The sequence below is a fragment of the Sapajus apella genome, unplaced genomic scaffold (genome assembly GCF_009761245.1).
Source record: "Sapajus apella isolate SASKATOON/1434 unplaced genomic scaffold, GSC_monkey_1.0 scaffold6, whole genome shotgun sequence".
Taxonomy (NCBI): Eukaryota; Metazoa; Chordata; class Mammalia; order Primates; family Cebidae; genus Sapajus; species Sapajus apella.
This window is the reverse complement of record NW_022436946.1, coordinates 26,495,973-26,512,403: the sequence shown is the minus strand read 5'-3', so window position 1 is coordinate 26,512,403 and position 16,431 is coordinate 26,495,973. Positions and strand designations below refer to the sequence as shown.

Below are 16,431 nucleotides of genomic sequence, written 5' to 3'. Positions count from 1 at the left end.
ACATTGATTTTAGTGGAGAGAGAAGGAAAGGGTGGAATAACAGATACAGTTTTATAGGACATTCAAAGACAGTAAACCTATTACCTTAAGCTTTGAAGAGTGATCTCAGAAAATAAAAGTGATTTCTATTTCCAAGTTTGCTATGGCAAGATGCCTTCTGTTCCTAGACTGAGGCATCACTTGCACTGACTTTCCTACAGATCATTTATTCTCAGCATCCGTTTTGTCCTCAGGGGCTTTTGCTGCAATTTAAGAAGTCCACAGATGCCTCTGAGCAATCTCTAACTACTCAAGGAAGTGAGTGGGATATTAAATCTGACTAAAAAGTGAAGAGAGGATTACATGGAAACCCTGCACTTCTGCATGAGGAAGGAGAGATACATCAGTGGTTTGAGTCAACTCTTAAGCCACTTTTTTGACAAACTATCTTGTTTGTCAAAAGCAGCATATTAGAAAATATTGTTTAAAATATGGTAGTTTCTTTGTGTTTGTCCAAGAGCCTATAGGAAGATTTATAGCTCTTGATGATCGGGTCCGATAAAGTCTTTAATGGTGCTGGGAGATAAAGTGGAAGGAACTCTGTCACAATTATTACAGCAAGAGGATTGTGATGGAAAAATAATTCACTAAGGAATAGAAAAATGGTTTCATATTAGCCACTGCCTAACACTACCCCCAGAGACAAAGGCAGTAATGATGAACTGGGTGAGTATCCATGATGAAGTACAGCATGTTGTGGAGCAATTTCAAAGTCCTCAGACAACTTACCCCAACCTAGTTCTAGCTTTAAATTGTTGAGTGGAAACAGCCAAGAAAAACATGGTGAGGACAAATAGAAGTTGGGGGATCATCAGTTGCATGGTTCTGAGCATCAGGACATAAAAGAACATAAGTTCTGTTGAGACTCCTCTGCCATTATATCCAAACATACACAGACCTGGAGCACACAACTAGTCAGCAATTCTGATATCTACTAAATTATTCCAATAACAGAGAAACCTAAAAGTGCTATTATTGTGTTCTTAGAGGAGAAGAAATTACTTGATTACTGTGTTGCCTGTTTGGATTCAGTTGCAGTTTCTCAGTCCAGAGGCAAATCTTCCATCCTCAGATAAGTCAGACCAGCAGTTAGAAACAAGTTGTCTGGGATAAGGACGAATGCCACAAGGAAGATAATATCAGGGGTCACTAACAGGATTTTCTGTTTTCTGAATGGTCAAGACCTCATAAGCAGGACAATGCCCCTGTGGGTGTGTTGAAAATGCTTAAGTGAGTCCACTCGTCCAGGAAAGTCAATAACTGAACCAGCAACAAAAGTTAGTGAGACACACCTTTCTCCTGTTTTTTTTTTTTCTTTCTTTACAACAGCCATCCCTAGAACTCTCTATATGTTCTTATATAAAGACAAAAGCCTAATAATGTATCTCTGAATGCCTAATTTACTCATGGTTATCACTACTCTGGTAAATGTGGCTCCAAATGAGTTCCTTGTAATAATGCTGGTTTTAAACTTGTAGCATTACTTTAAAATGAATGTGGATATACACATACAGGTGAAATGTATGAGTAACAGGCAAATGTGGGCAATTTCTTAGTGGTTTAATAGACGTAACTCACAAAATACAACTCTAATAAAATTGGTAAATTTTTAGCAAGTGAAATTGTTGCATTCGGATTCTGCCAAAGCTTAGCAGCAGGATTCAAAGAACCTCTCCAAAAATAATAACACTGCAGAGGATTTTGAAGTCCCTAAAATCTTACAGGTAATATTATAATTATTTCTTTGATTCTTAATAATAAATTATATTCAGAAAAAACAATAAAATTATTCTAAAACAGTATTCAAATTATATATAACAAAGACATTTTGAGGGCTTTAATGCAGTTTGAATTAAGAAGTAGATATAGTTCATATCATCCTAAATCAATAATCATATGCTGCAAACCTTTATATACATAATTTTCTAGTGATTGAAATTTTTAGAGAAAAGAGTAGATGCTTCTACATTGAGCAAAAGTTTTCAGTAAGGAATTTCAAGTGTATATTAATAATAATATTAGAAATTACAAGAACCTATTTAATAAAGTGGTCAGTATGGGTTTATTTCCCCCAGATAACGCTTTCCAGGACAGTTTTTAACAATTATTCTTCCAACTAGTTTAAGCTTTGGCACATGTGAAGATTTTAAGTAATAGTTAAGTTTTGATAATTGTCATTGCCCAAAGTATAACTTGGGGGTTAAGCCCCTACCTTTCTTTTGAGCTGCTTTCTTAATGAATCATAAATGTGGTCCAGATTTTCCTGTGAAATAAGTGCAGACTAAAATAAAGACATTAATGTCCCCTAAATGTCTTCTATATGATGATGGAATAAGAAAATGTTTAGATTTACATGTTGTAAATTGCAAATTGTATATGTATATATTTTTTCCTGGCAGTATATTTTCATTACACTTTTGGTTTTCACATAATCAAGGATGCTGTTTTTATTGATTTTCATATTACATGAGAGTGGAGGCTGGAAATGGAACTGTCCCAAAATACAAGTAATCACTAAAGAAAAATAGATGAAGCCCCTCTGTGGGAATTAAGCGGAGTTACCCCAATAGCAAAAGAACTAAGACTATTTTTCCATTCCAACGCATCTATGCCAAATAGATTTTTTTTTTTTTTTAGTAAACTCTACACTCAGAGCAAAGGTGCTTTTATAAATACAAATATAAGAATCCTATTCTTAGGTGCAAGCAGTGTCAGTGTTAAAATGAAAAGATGAACTTTAAAGTGGGGCAGACATGACTTTGACACTTACCTTTCCCTATTACTCACAGTGTGACACTGAGTAACTTATATTGCTAGACCTCAGGTTCCTTGTTCATAAAAATTGAGCTAGTAAGCATATTTTGCTGAAACAAATACGTAAAGTAGGTATCAAGGAGCCTGGCAAAGGGTACATGTGCCACTTCTGGACTTCCTCCAAGCAATTCCCACACCTTTACAGGCTAACTCTTCATCTTTTCCTTTATGTTTCATATTATTTCTTCAGGACAAAACTTCCTGGTCTCCCAAACTTGATCAGGATCTACTGTTACACCCTCTTATAGCATCCTATAACTCTCATTTATGATTATTATAATTTTAGTTATGTCATGAATACTGTAACTTCTCAGAGAGTATAGGCTATGCCTTTCTTGCATCCCATGTGTCTAGTGAGTATCTGAATTAATTACTGCATATTAGATACATAATAAATAATTACTGAATGTAGTACTGATCAGTCCACATAAAAAATTAAGGTGAATAATATCAGATCTTGAAGTTTAAATAGGTGAATTTTAGTTTATTATATATACATATGTAGCACTCAAATGTATATATAATAAATTATACATTATAGTACATAGATAACATACATATTTGTACTATAGAATAAATTATAAATATTTCAAGTGTGTTAATTCAAAGAGAGGGGCCTCACTGAAGGCTGAAATAGAGAAGCCTTGATGCTTTACATGGCCATTATTCTTAGAATCAGGTTAAGGATTTACATAGGTAAACAGGAAAGGCAGTTGGTCCATCCAGGAGATGGAAGTCATAAAATTTAATTAAGAATTTCATGCTTTTTCATAGCAATATAGAGTGTGACAAGACTGAAGCAGACAGAATACGCCTAAGAGCCTTTGAAAATATCAGAATGTATACTCTAATTACCAAGTCTTACTCTCTATTTGTAGCTTTACCATTTTTGTTGTCATCATCATCTTCAGTGTTTACCAAGTGCATGGGATGTATTATGCACTAAATATATATTTTATGAATAGAAAGGAGAGAATCAGAGACTCTGGGGGCAAGTGCTTCTTAATATTCTTTACTTCCATTCTATAATTTTTACCTTTTTCATTCTTAAGGAAAATCTTTTTAAAAAATTTTTCTTTCTTGTCTTTTTGGGAGCTGTAATCAGAGCACTTCCTAGGTAATAGTGAGAAGAAATAATTTTAGGAACAGATAAATAAATGCAAGTTTTTAAATATATGAATGTGACCGCTACAGTTCTGGTTTATATATTTGCAAAGGGGATGCTGCTAATGTACTATGTTCTCCATCATATATATTTCCTAATAAATTTGTAATATTATATTAAATTAACTCTATTACCTTTATCTTTCAGAACTGAAGAAGTCTTCCCCGATTTTTCTTTTCTAATTTCTGCAAGAGAGAACATGACAAGAGGTTACAAGGAATAATAGAGAAAAAAACTGCAAGTTTCTTCATGTGTTTTGTAGACGTACAGAGGCTTAAAGATCACAGGGCCTCTGAGTTGATATTCACAGTACAAATGTCTCTGGGTATATTTTGTCTATAAGACATTGAACTAAGTATGTAAACGATAGAAAATAAGTGCATGAATTACTAAATTACTGTCACAAGTACAGACTATGCCAGATATATATAGTACACGTAAACTGACATGGGCTTTGGGGAAGAAAGATGTGATAAGAACGATAGCTAACATTTTCTGCTTACTATGTGTCAGGCAATGTTCTCTCATTTTGTGAGCAACATTTTCTCATTCAGTGCTCACAAGAACCCTATGAGGTATATAGGTTCTGTTATTATTTCTGCTTTTCACATAAATTGATTAAATAACTTTCCAAGATCTTTACCTAAGAGACCTGGGATTTGAACCACTATATCTATGCTTTCAAGCATGTAAGTACTGGCTCCAGTAGTTGCATGATAGGCTCAGTAAAGGATGTAAGCATGTAGTACTGAGGCAGAACTAGAAGAGGGAAAGAAATTAGACCTGCAACAATGAAATGGAAAGAAAGACACATTTCAGAGAATCAGAGAGTGAATAGGAAGCTTAAACAGGGCAGATCTATCAGTTTTGCTGTAGGCCATTTACAACCAACAGAACTGGAAGTGATACGCTGTGACTTCCAAGGCTAAATCAGAAAAGGTCATGCATTTTTTTACCTGTTAATCTAGTGACACTTGCTCTGGGAAATGCTGGTGCCAGGTGGTAATCTAACTAACACCACCATGTGAGAGAGGCTACATCTAGGCAGTCCAACTAACAGCCCAAGCTAAGCTCCCAGCCAACAGCTAGTATCAACTGCCAGCCATCTGAGAGAGCCATTGTGCACATCCAGGAGTCAGCGATTTTACATGACTGCTGCCCAACCTGACATCTGAAGGCAATCACATGAGATAACCAGGTAAAAACTGCCTGCTTCATCCTCCTGAATTCCTGATGCACAAAATCATGAGCAAAATGAAATCAGCTGTTGTTTTACACCATTAAGTTTTGAAATGGTCTATATATAGAAACAGTTGTGAAAAGGTAGTTAACCAACAAACAGCAAAATATTCGACCCTGTGATAAGTACTCCAGTAAAGTCATATAGACAATAAAGAATTTATTGATTCAAATTTTAAAATTGGGAAAGGTTTTCACTGAGAATGTGCCATTTAGGTTTAGACTTATAAATTGGGTAAAATGCCATTTTAATTGCATAACGGTAAGTAGATGTATTAGTTTAGTTTAGTTTAGTTTTGTTTTTGACGGAATCTTGCTCTGTTGCCAGGCTGGAGTGCAATGGTGTGATCTCGGCTCACTGCAACCTCCACCTCCCAGGTTTAAGTGATTCTCCTGCCTCAGCCTCCTGAGTAGCTGGGATTACAGGAACCCGCCATCACATCCAGCTAATATTTGTATTTTTAGTAGAGACAGATTTTTATTATGTTAGCCAGACTGGTCTCGAACTCCTGACCAAAAGTGATCTGCCCTCCTCGGCCTCCCAAAGTGCTGGGATTACAGGCATGAGCCACCACACTCAGCCATGTATCATGGTTTTTTGTTTGTTAGTTTGTTTTTGTTTTGTTTTGTTTTAGCTGAGAATGGTTCTTAGATTTTTTATTCGGTTTACAGTAGGATAATTTTCCCTCACCTGAGATATGAAATGTAAAAGGAGAGGTCTTTGGAGGAAGGTCTGTTTTGAACATATTGTGTTTCATATGTCAACAAGATACCCAAAAAGGAAATGTCCAGCAAGCAGTTGGAAAAAAACAGGTGAAGTGCAGATCACTTACAGGTGCTGCAGAAGCAAAGCAACCTACAGTATGGATTATAAATGAAAACTATCAATATAACTAGTGGCATGTGTTTTTAAAGACCCCAAATTAATCTTATTTACCTTATTCACAGAGATTGACTTGACTTATTAAGTAAACTAATTATATAAAGGCAAAATAAACCAGAAAGAGAACAAATACTTTCTTAATAATATGTGGCAGGTAAAAACACGCCCACACACAAAGACTGGTGTTCTCAGCTATTCTTTTTAGCAGCATGTTTCAAATCCAATCTCATATAATTTTTCCATATTTATATATCATTTATATATTGATAGTAATACCCTTAATTTTATAAATTTTGATGTGCTATTGCCAGACATTTAAAAATTTAAAATACAGATTATGATCAAAATAGCTATTAAAGTCAAACTTTAAATAATCTACGAGATAAAAACTATTCATTTTGAAAATAATATTCAATAGCAATGCATCCAGGAATCTTTTAATTTAAGTTATGGTACTGAATATATTTAACCAAAAATAAATAGTAAACATCTTTTACTTTTAATTGTACTGTACAATAGAAAAGGTATATGTCTCAACAGTGTTTCCTTTTCCTTCTACAAGAATTTTTAGAAAAAGAAGATCATGAAAAAGATAAAACAAGATTGAAATAATGGAAAGTCTTATAGTAGATGATCTCAGTCCTAGAGTTCTTTCCTGAAACAATCATAAACATTTTGAATCCAAACTACAAGGAAACTTGTCGTCAAATCTTTACACAATAACCTAATTATCATTATGAACGTCTTTCAAGGTTAATCATTTTCCGGTTTGTAATCCCAGTCTGGCAAAGGCACCAAGTAAAATGAAATTGCCAATATTTGATAGTTTTCCTGGACAAAAAAGAAAATTGCACATATTTAAATCTAACGTTTACCTCACAATTTTACTTTTTTGTTATCTAAGAAATTTTGAGTGACTTTCCAAAGCTCAGTAATCTCACACACATGTATTACATACTTATGCCCATTTATTTTTTGTAATAACCTCTTATCATCTATTCATTTAAGATATAATACAATCTTTATTTCTATAACAATCTTATTCATTATATATATTCTATATTGTCTTTTGAACTTTTTAAAATGGAAATCCTCTCCTAAAACACATTTATGTGGGATTTCAAGAATCATTCTCATTATAGTGTAACTGTTCAAAATGAAATTTAATTTATAAGATAATATATATAGAAAAGTTGAAGAAATATAATTGAATATAAGAAAAAATGTTAACTGAATAATTATTAATATAATCAAAATAAAGAGGGATTTTAATGTATCTTTCTGCTACTCATGGTATGGAATTCCAAAATATACTTTAAAATTAACTTAGTGAACTGGACTAATTATTTGAGATTTCCATGCACTTAAAAACATTAATTAATAGACCTTAATTTTTAGAGCAGATTTATGATTACAGCAAAACTAATCAGAAAGTGAAGATTTCTTATACACTCTTTCTATAACAGACTAAATGTGTCCCTTCAGCATTCATATGTTGAAATCCCACTTCCAATGTGATGGTATTAGGAGGTGGCACCTTTGGGAAATAATTAGGTCATCAGCCTGGAACCCTCATTAATAAAATTAGTGGCCTTATAAAAATAAAAGGAACCCTGGAGAGCTCTCTTGCCCTCTTTCTGCATGTCAGGATACAAAAAGACAGCAGTCTGCAATCCAGAAGAGGGCTCTCACAGCACATAACCATTCTAGCAGCCTAATTTTAGACTTCCAGCTTCCAGATCTTGAGAAATAAATTTTTGTTGTTTATAAGCCACCAAATCTATGGCACTTCGTTATATCAGCGCAAATAATACACCCTCTTCCAGTACACTCAGGCTCCCTCACCATCAGCATCGCTCAAGAGTGTGGTACATTTATTATAGTCCTAGAAACAATATTGATACATCATTATCAACCAAAGTCCACAGTTTACATTAGAGTTCACTTAGTTTTATACATCTTATAGATTTCAACAAAAATATAATGACATGTATCTGCCATTGCAGTATCATTCAGAATAATTTCATTACCCTAAAAATTCTCTGCGCTCCACCTAGTCAACCTTCTCCTCTCCCCAAACCCTAGTAACCACTGCTTTTAATTTTCTCCATAGTTTTGCCTTTTCCAGAATGTCATATAGTTGGAATTGTACAATATGTTGACTTTTCAGATTGGCATATTTCACATAGAAATAAAATTTAAGATTCTTCAACTTGTTTTTGTGGCTTGATAGCTCATACATTTTTCACACTGAATAAAAATTTTATTATTCACCTATTAAAGGACATCTTGGTTACTTCCTAGTTTTAGGAAATATAAATAAAGCTGATATGAACAGTCATGTGCAGGTTTTGCATAGACATAAGTTTTTTGCCTTTTCATATAAACCTTAGAATTAGTTTGTCAATAGCCACAGATAACTTGCTAGAATTTTTCTGGAATTGTGTTGAATCTGTACCTCAATTTAGGAAGAACTGACATCTTGACAATACTGAGTCATCTTATCAATGAATATGGAGTATCTCTCAATTTATTTAGTTTCTGTTTATTTCTTTTATGTAGTTTTCCTCCCACTGATCTTACATATAATTTAAAAAATATACCTAAGTATTTATGTTTTGGGTGCTAAAACAAGTGGTCATTGTGTTTTTAATCTTGTTTATTCAATTTTTTCATTACTGATATAGGAGAGTAATTGACTTTCGCATATTAAATTTGTGTCCTGAAACCTTGTTATATTTTCTGATTAGTTCCAGGAAGTTTTTGGAATTTTCTACATAAACAAGTATGTAATTTTTGAACAAAGACAGTTTTTTTTCTTCCCAACTTGTATATCATCTATTTCCTTTTCTTATATTATTTCACTCACTAAAACTTTCAGTATAATGTTGATAAAGTATGACTGGAGCAAACGTCCTTGCCACGTTCTTGACCTTAGCAAGAGAACTTTTAATTTCTCATCATTAAATAGAATGTTAGCCACAGGATTTTTGTAGAAATTATTTATCAAGTTTAAGAATTTTCTGTCTATTCCTAGTTTGCTAAGAGTTTTTAACCATCAAGGGGTGCTGGATTTTGTCAAATGCTTTTGCCATTACTGTAGATAGGGTCATGTGTTTTTTCTTTTTTAGTCTGTTGATATTATAGATTACTTAAATAATTTTCAAATGTCAAGATAGACTTTCATATCTGGAATAAATCCCACTTGGTCATGTATAATTCTTTTTATGCATTGTTGAATTTGATTTGCTATATTTTAGACTTTCATTAAATTTAAAAAAAAATTTCCACACTAACTATATTTTAAACTTTATGATGGATATGTACACAGAAAGAAAATTGAGGTCTGAGATGCTCAAAAAGTGTTTGGTTTGGAGTAAAATAAAAGTCGATGCCATTTCAACAAACCAGAACCTGTTCTTTGTGTTGTGCCTACCAGAGTGACAAAAGTACCTCTCCTATAGATAAAAAAATTCCAGGACCCCTTTAATCCTTTCTCTTGAATATGATATTATAGAAGGAGGACACAGGTTTGTTTTAAAAAATAAACTATATTGTATTCAATAGGTATTTATTGAGTGTCTCTTTTGTACTGGGAGCTGGAAAAACAAGGAAGATTGTGTGGAGTTCAGACTATGTTGTGATGCATCCACATAGACAGGCTAGATACGATGGTAGAGGGCTCAGAGCTCTGGGTGCATAGCAGAAACACTGACAAACTCGACCTGAGAAAATGAAAGAAGACTTCACAGAAACACTGGCATTTATGATGGATTCAAAAACTGATAACACTTGCCATGAAAGAAGAATTTGAAAGGCATTTCAAACATAAAAAGCAACATAAGAATAATACCACAGAGTGTGAAAGTTCAAGTGGATTCCTGAATGAAGAAAGTGGGGTAGAAGCAGTGAGCCTAAGCTGGAAAGTCACAATGAAACTTGGTAGCAAAGGAACGTGTGGTACCCTCTAAGGAATTTAAACTATTTGCTTCCAGTGATAAGGATTGAAAGATCCTAAAGCCAAACTTTTTTCCTTTCATTGTATCAATGAATGTGCAAAATTTTGTCGAAAGAATATAATATGTGCTGAAAAACTGACGGACACTACCAAGTAATTATTGCCATGTTGTAAAAATAGTCAGAAATCACCAGTCACACACAGTTGTTACCTGCATTCTCCTATCTCCAAGGACAGTATGTTCTTCTGTCCCAGTTTTTATAGTTTGTGTGTGTCTGTGTGTGTGTGTGTGTCTGTGTGTGTGTGTGTGTATCAAAAGCATAATCCCTATATCCTGTGTGCCATTATTACTAATTCTCATATGTACAATCCTACTGAAAGCATCATTTTTTTTTTTTTTTTTGAGACGGAGTTTCGCTCTTGTTACCCAGGCTGGAGTGCAATGGCGCGATCTCGGCTCACCGCAACCTCTGCCTCCTGGGTTCAGGCAATTCTCCTGCCTCAGCCTCCTGAGTAGCTGGGACTACAGACACGCACCACCATGCCCAGCTAATTTTTTGTAGTTTTAGTAGAGACAGGGTTTCACCCTGAAAGCATCTTTATGTAATTACTTTGACATCCAATAGCATGATTTGTTCCTGAGATATTTTTGGAATTTAAGTGTAATGTAACATATCAGCAAGACTTTAAATATTATCATTCCATTTAGTAGATTTAAATAATATTTTCAGATATTTTCATTTTATAATCTAAATTGGACTTTCCTGTTGAATGGTTGTACTTGTGATCAGAAGACAGTTTACTCTTCAGCATTTGGGGCAATGTTGAAATGTCTCAAGCATGGAAAATACGTCTTACAAGTGAGAATTGTACAATATTAGAGATGGAAGGTCCCTTAGAGATGGCTCAATACAATAATATTTTCTTATTAAAAAAAAAAGGCAGTGCAAGGCAAAGAACTAGCCCAGTCACAGAACAAATTATTGATGGAGCTAAACTAAGCCTGAAGTTTTATTTCAAGATAGCTCTGTGCTCTATTGTTCAAGCAGATTAATATTTTATAATTGCCACTGGCTATCATCAATTATTTCTTCCTTGAAGACCAAAGTTGTAAGTGCTAACTCCAAGTTAAGAATTTTTGACCATGGAATATACTGTAAAGGCTTCAAATGAGAATGTAGATGCTTTGTTTGGGAAAAAAATTTTCCCTTCTTTTCTGTATAAAAATCAAGTGAAGTAAAACCCAGACTTTTCACACCATAATGATAAAAAAAGTTTTAACTACTATTTTGCCATTCCAGGATCTGAGTTAAATTCTGACTTTTAAAACATTGCTTTACAACTAGCTTATAATGTATCATTGATCTATAAAAAAATGGGACAGTAATAGTCACTAAGATGCAGGTAAATGTTGTATAGAATATTGATAAAACATTCATTTTCATTACTAAAATTACTTGACCTGAAATGTGTAACTTAATTTATAATGAGAATACAGTAACAATGGATTTTTACATAGGGTTGATGGTTTCAGATTATTTCTGCAATTTAATTTTAGAATATGAAACTTAAACCTCATTAATTTGTTCCAGGATCTGGAAGAGCAATTGACTGTAAGAAACTTTTTTTAAGATAGTGTATACTAATTCTTCTTTCTTTTCATAAATAAGCTTTTAGTGGAAAGCCAATCTGTAAATAAAAAAAAAAGGAAAGAAAATTTCTCAGGAAACAATATTTGCTCTGACCATTCAGCTTTGTAATGTAGCAGACTATAATATATTTTCTATCAAAGATTCTTAAAGGAAAAAAAGATATAACCCACCTCTGGCCTCAGCGTAAAAGTAAGAGTGAAAGTAAATATTAATAGATAAAAAACAAGATTAGCAGCTCAGTAATCTTCTTAAGCTCATAAAAAGGGTTTTATTGCTGTGTCGTATGGTTACAATTACAATGCATTTCTGATTTCTTTATATAATATTGTCTAGAAGGTCAAAGGAACATAAAGTTGATTATTCCCTCTGGAGAATCAAATTTTAAACTTCAAATATCTACTTTAAACGCTTAACAGTTATTTTTTGCATGTCAAATCCTAGTGATGGCAATCACAATTCTATATAAGAAAAAAAAGAGTTTTAAGAGAATTCCTTATAATGGGAATGAAAATGACCCATTACACATTTAAGGATATTTTATAGAAACTTCAGCCTAATATTAAAATATAGACAGGGATCAAGGATACTTAATTTGTATTCCTTTAAATTACTATAAATTATGTAAAATATTGTCAAAAGAAATCTGAAGTGCACTGTCATTAAATTCAGGCTCACATGATAATTTTCTTTATATTTACAATTAGCTGTGACAGGTCTTAAAAATGGTTTGTGTTGGCATTCTTCAGTTTTACATGAAGGCTGTCGGAAGTTAAATGAAGGAAAGTTTAATAATTATAAGAGAGGTGAAGCAAATGCACACATTTGATGTAAAAATTTTGTTACTTTAAGAACCTAAAAGATTGATGATATTGCCATTGAGAAACTTCAATGATGAGTCCTGAAAGGGGCAGAATGCAGGCAGCATAAGCCTGATGCATTCTTCCTGGGAATGCTGTCTGATAATTGGTAATGCCAGGTAACATAATGAAGCCTATCTACCCACCAGTTCCTCTGACCCAAGAGTTACTGAGGGTCCTTGGGGGTAAGTGTGGTTGTCACAGTATGAAGTGCAAGGGCAGTGGGAGGGAGGCATTCTGGGGGTAATCTTGTAGCTTTTGTGTGCTTCTCTGCAAAATACACAGTTTCTTAAAAAAAAAAAAAGGAAAAGAAAAAAGAAGGAAAAAGTTGAGCACAGAAGGCTATACCGGGCACAGGAATGGTTCATTTTCATAACTGAAAGGCAGAACACTTGCATGGAAACAAAATTTGGGCATTCAATCATATCTCTATGTAACCTGTATGTACCTATCATAAATCCTACATAAAATGAGAGTGATGGAATTACACATTAGCTTATTAGACAAGATAGATCACCAATAATAAATGAACTTTAACTTTTGGGGAAAAGGTAAAGAATTAATGCATACATGTCTCTTAACATCACCTCCTAATATCACAAACATCATTGACATACACTGCCTGTTTTCAGAGCTGAAATTCTCTTTAATGTTGAATGGCAATCCTACCAATGTGTGAATCACATGAATCAAATGTTGCATGGCAGAAAGTAGCCCTCTATAGGAAATTAATGTAACAATACAAACTTCCATTAAGTATGTATTATTCTGCTATAACAAGTAGGATTGAGATCTGTCTCTCATTAAAGGAATGCAGTGAGTAAGAGGAAGGAGTTAAGACAGGAGAGACTAGAAAGGAATTCCCTATTAATGACATAAAATAATTTTGAGGATAAATTGTTTTCACAGTATTAAGTAAAATAAGAGTAAGAAGAAGTAAAATGTATTATGTGAGCAAGTGAGACAGTGGAGTGGAGAATTCAGTTGCTAATGGTTCTCTTGAAAATATGTAAAATACCTAACAAGGAGAGTATCCTCATTTTCATGCATTGCCTTCATATAGACCATCTTCTCTCTGAAGCCCATGCCATGCCCCTCACCACCCATTCCCCAGCGCCTAGCCTGTTGTGGGCGCTCAATAAATATTAAACAACCAAAGCACAAAGTATTGTCAAAATGTTTAGAATTCACAGGAATCTATAATATTGTTATTATAATTTAACATTTATTGAGGGTCAACAGCATGACTTAGTCAACATGTGCAAATAAGTTATTTTATAAATACATATTAAGCAAATAATTAAATACAACTGTGTTAACTAAACCTTCGGTTTTACTTCATTGATTTTAAATGGAAAACTGTTTCTCCCTTTTTTAAAATAACTTTGATACACCAAGAAATATACACATTCATTATATTCAAATGGATAAAATTTTCTCAGGAAAATAATTATGCTTAGATATTATTAACATTCACTTGATAGTATGGAATAAATCTACAATCAGTACACATCACAGATTTTAAAAGGACCAGAGCATACACAAAGCAGAATCTGATAAGGCGGATGAGGACAGTGACAGATATACAAAACATGTAATAGCACTTGGGTTTTGCCTGGTGTTGTGACAACTTAAAACACTATTACAATTATAGGGAACCATTGTTTACAGAATAGCATCAAAAGCCAAGAAAGAAACTCTTCAAGTGGACACAAATTAGCCTATTTATGAATTTTGAAGTATTTCTTAATTTAAGGCAAAGTTGAATCTTTTATTATAATAAGTGAACTCTGATACACTTAAGACAACACTCTCCAAATTTACACTTAATAAAATGATTACTAATTGTGTTAAAATTTGTTTTTGATAGTTAACACACAATCAGATTTTATTTAATTTTCTAAAAATGTTTTTGTTGGGTTTCTACTTAACTGATTTTTGAAGTGATTTTTAATTGTTAAGAGGATGGAATACTATACTATTCTGTAATTAAACTTTCAACTTAATTTTGGGACACTGAAATATCCATAAGTATTTAAGTCCAGAGATTCAATATACACAATTATACTTAGATCACAAAGTGTATTTAAACTCTATTAAAAATTATAAAAATCATATAATTTTTCCAAATAAAGTCCACATGTTCAAACAAATAAAAATAAATTTTTAAAGAGGATTTAACTATATTTCAATGAATTATAAACTAGTAATTAGATTATTTGTACTTTTGAAGATAACTAAAAACTATATAAGAAAGCAAAGTATACATCATAAAGCATTATGCATAAATATTAGAATAATATGAGAAAATGTGTAGAATGTCATTATTATCTCTTCTCACACTACTTTATTAAAAGCACAAAATATTTTCATATCAGTTATTAGTCATAGATATACTGTAATAAAAATATGCAAACTATCCAAATATGTTATTTCCTATGATCATTATGGTTGAAAAATATGAGGCCATTGTCATACAATGTTTAAAATTGAAATGATTTACTAAGTCAATATAAAAATAGCCATTGAAAGAACCTCATGTTTTTCACACAAGCCAGGAGCCTAAGCTTTGACAAGAGAAAACAAAATTTTAGTAGAAAATTAGTATAAAATCATCTTAAGAAGTAAGATCATATCTCTAGGAACAATTTCCAGTCTGTTGTCCACTAGAGGAAATATTATAGAATTAATAAAATTGACACCGTCATGCTGATAAGAAGAAAAAAAATCCATTTTGAAATCAGTTGTCTGTTAGGTACTATTATTATTAGTGTGGGTGTTTTATATTCTAATCAATCTTCTTTTGATATACTGAGGCTATGAAAACAATCTATGAATGTCACGAGTAATCAGCAATTTTATACTAGAAGGGTGAAAGCTATAAAGCTCAATGAAATCAAAGTAGTTTGATAATTTATGTCATCTGTGTTTAAATTAATTTCATAAGGAAAAATGCCTAATTATATGTTATATGGTTATCTAGAAGCTTATAAATTTTCCTATCCTTTCACATATGTTTTCTTTTTTGACCTATACAACATCTTGTCAGTGGGCCAGTCTGGGACAATTATCTTTATTTTTTCAAGAATAAATTTAGATTCAGAAATATGCATAACTGAACACATCGAAATTAGGATACAGTGCTCCCACTTTATATTTCAGAAACCAAAATTCTACTGTTCTTCAAAAAGAAACTGACAGAAATATCTACTGAATTGTAAACTTTAAGAGCCCCCAGAAGCCAAAATAAATTGAAAAACATTTTCAATGCAATTATTATGGGATTTTATTTTGAAAAGCCCAAGGAAATAAATTTTTAATCTTTTTATTTAACCAAATCCTTAATTTTAGTTTACTTATTTGACATGTGAGAGATTGAAGGATTTTCTTGACATATTTATGTGAAAAGTTCTTAATTTCTGATATTAGGATTTCAGAAATTTAACTGTAGCTCAAATTTGAATAAATCATTGAGACTTTGTTCTTGACAAAATTATTGCTTGTTCTAATTTAATTTATTATAATAAATATAATATTATTATATAAAAGCAAAGACATGGGGGGAATGATAATTAAAATTATTAACACACTTGAGCTCTAAGAGAAACCACAACATCACTTTAAATGTTTTAAGTTTAGTGTACTGTAGCATTTTTCTCAAGCAGAATCTGGAGTGATCTATTTACGATATAGCTGCATAAATACAAATAAAATGCATAACTATTTTATACCATTATGATTTATAACAGTGAAATTTCAGCCCTCTTGGGAGAATGAGTAGTTGAAGTCATAATATAGTATACATCATAATATATTCAACTTAC

General features: G+C 32.5%; 1 protein-coding gene across 1 annotated transcript in view; it reads right to left on the bottom strand.

The window, feature by feature from the left end:
* TRDN (triadin) overlaps nt 1-16,431 on the bottom strand; it is a 377,062-nt gene that overhangs the window by 104,343 nt on the left and 256,288 nt on the right. Inside the window, exon 22 of the mRNA XM_032274890.1 lies at nt 4,153-4,203. Coding sequence (XP_032130781.1) covers nt 4,153-4,203 — 51 coding nt within the window. The remainder of the gene's footprint in view (nt 1-4,152; nt 4,204-16,431) is intronic.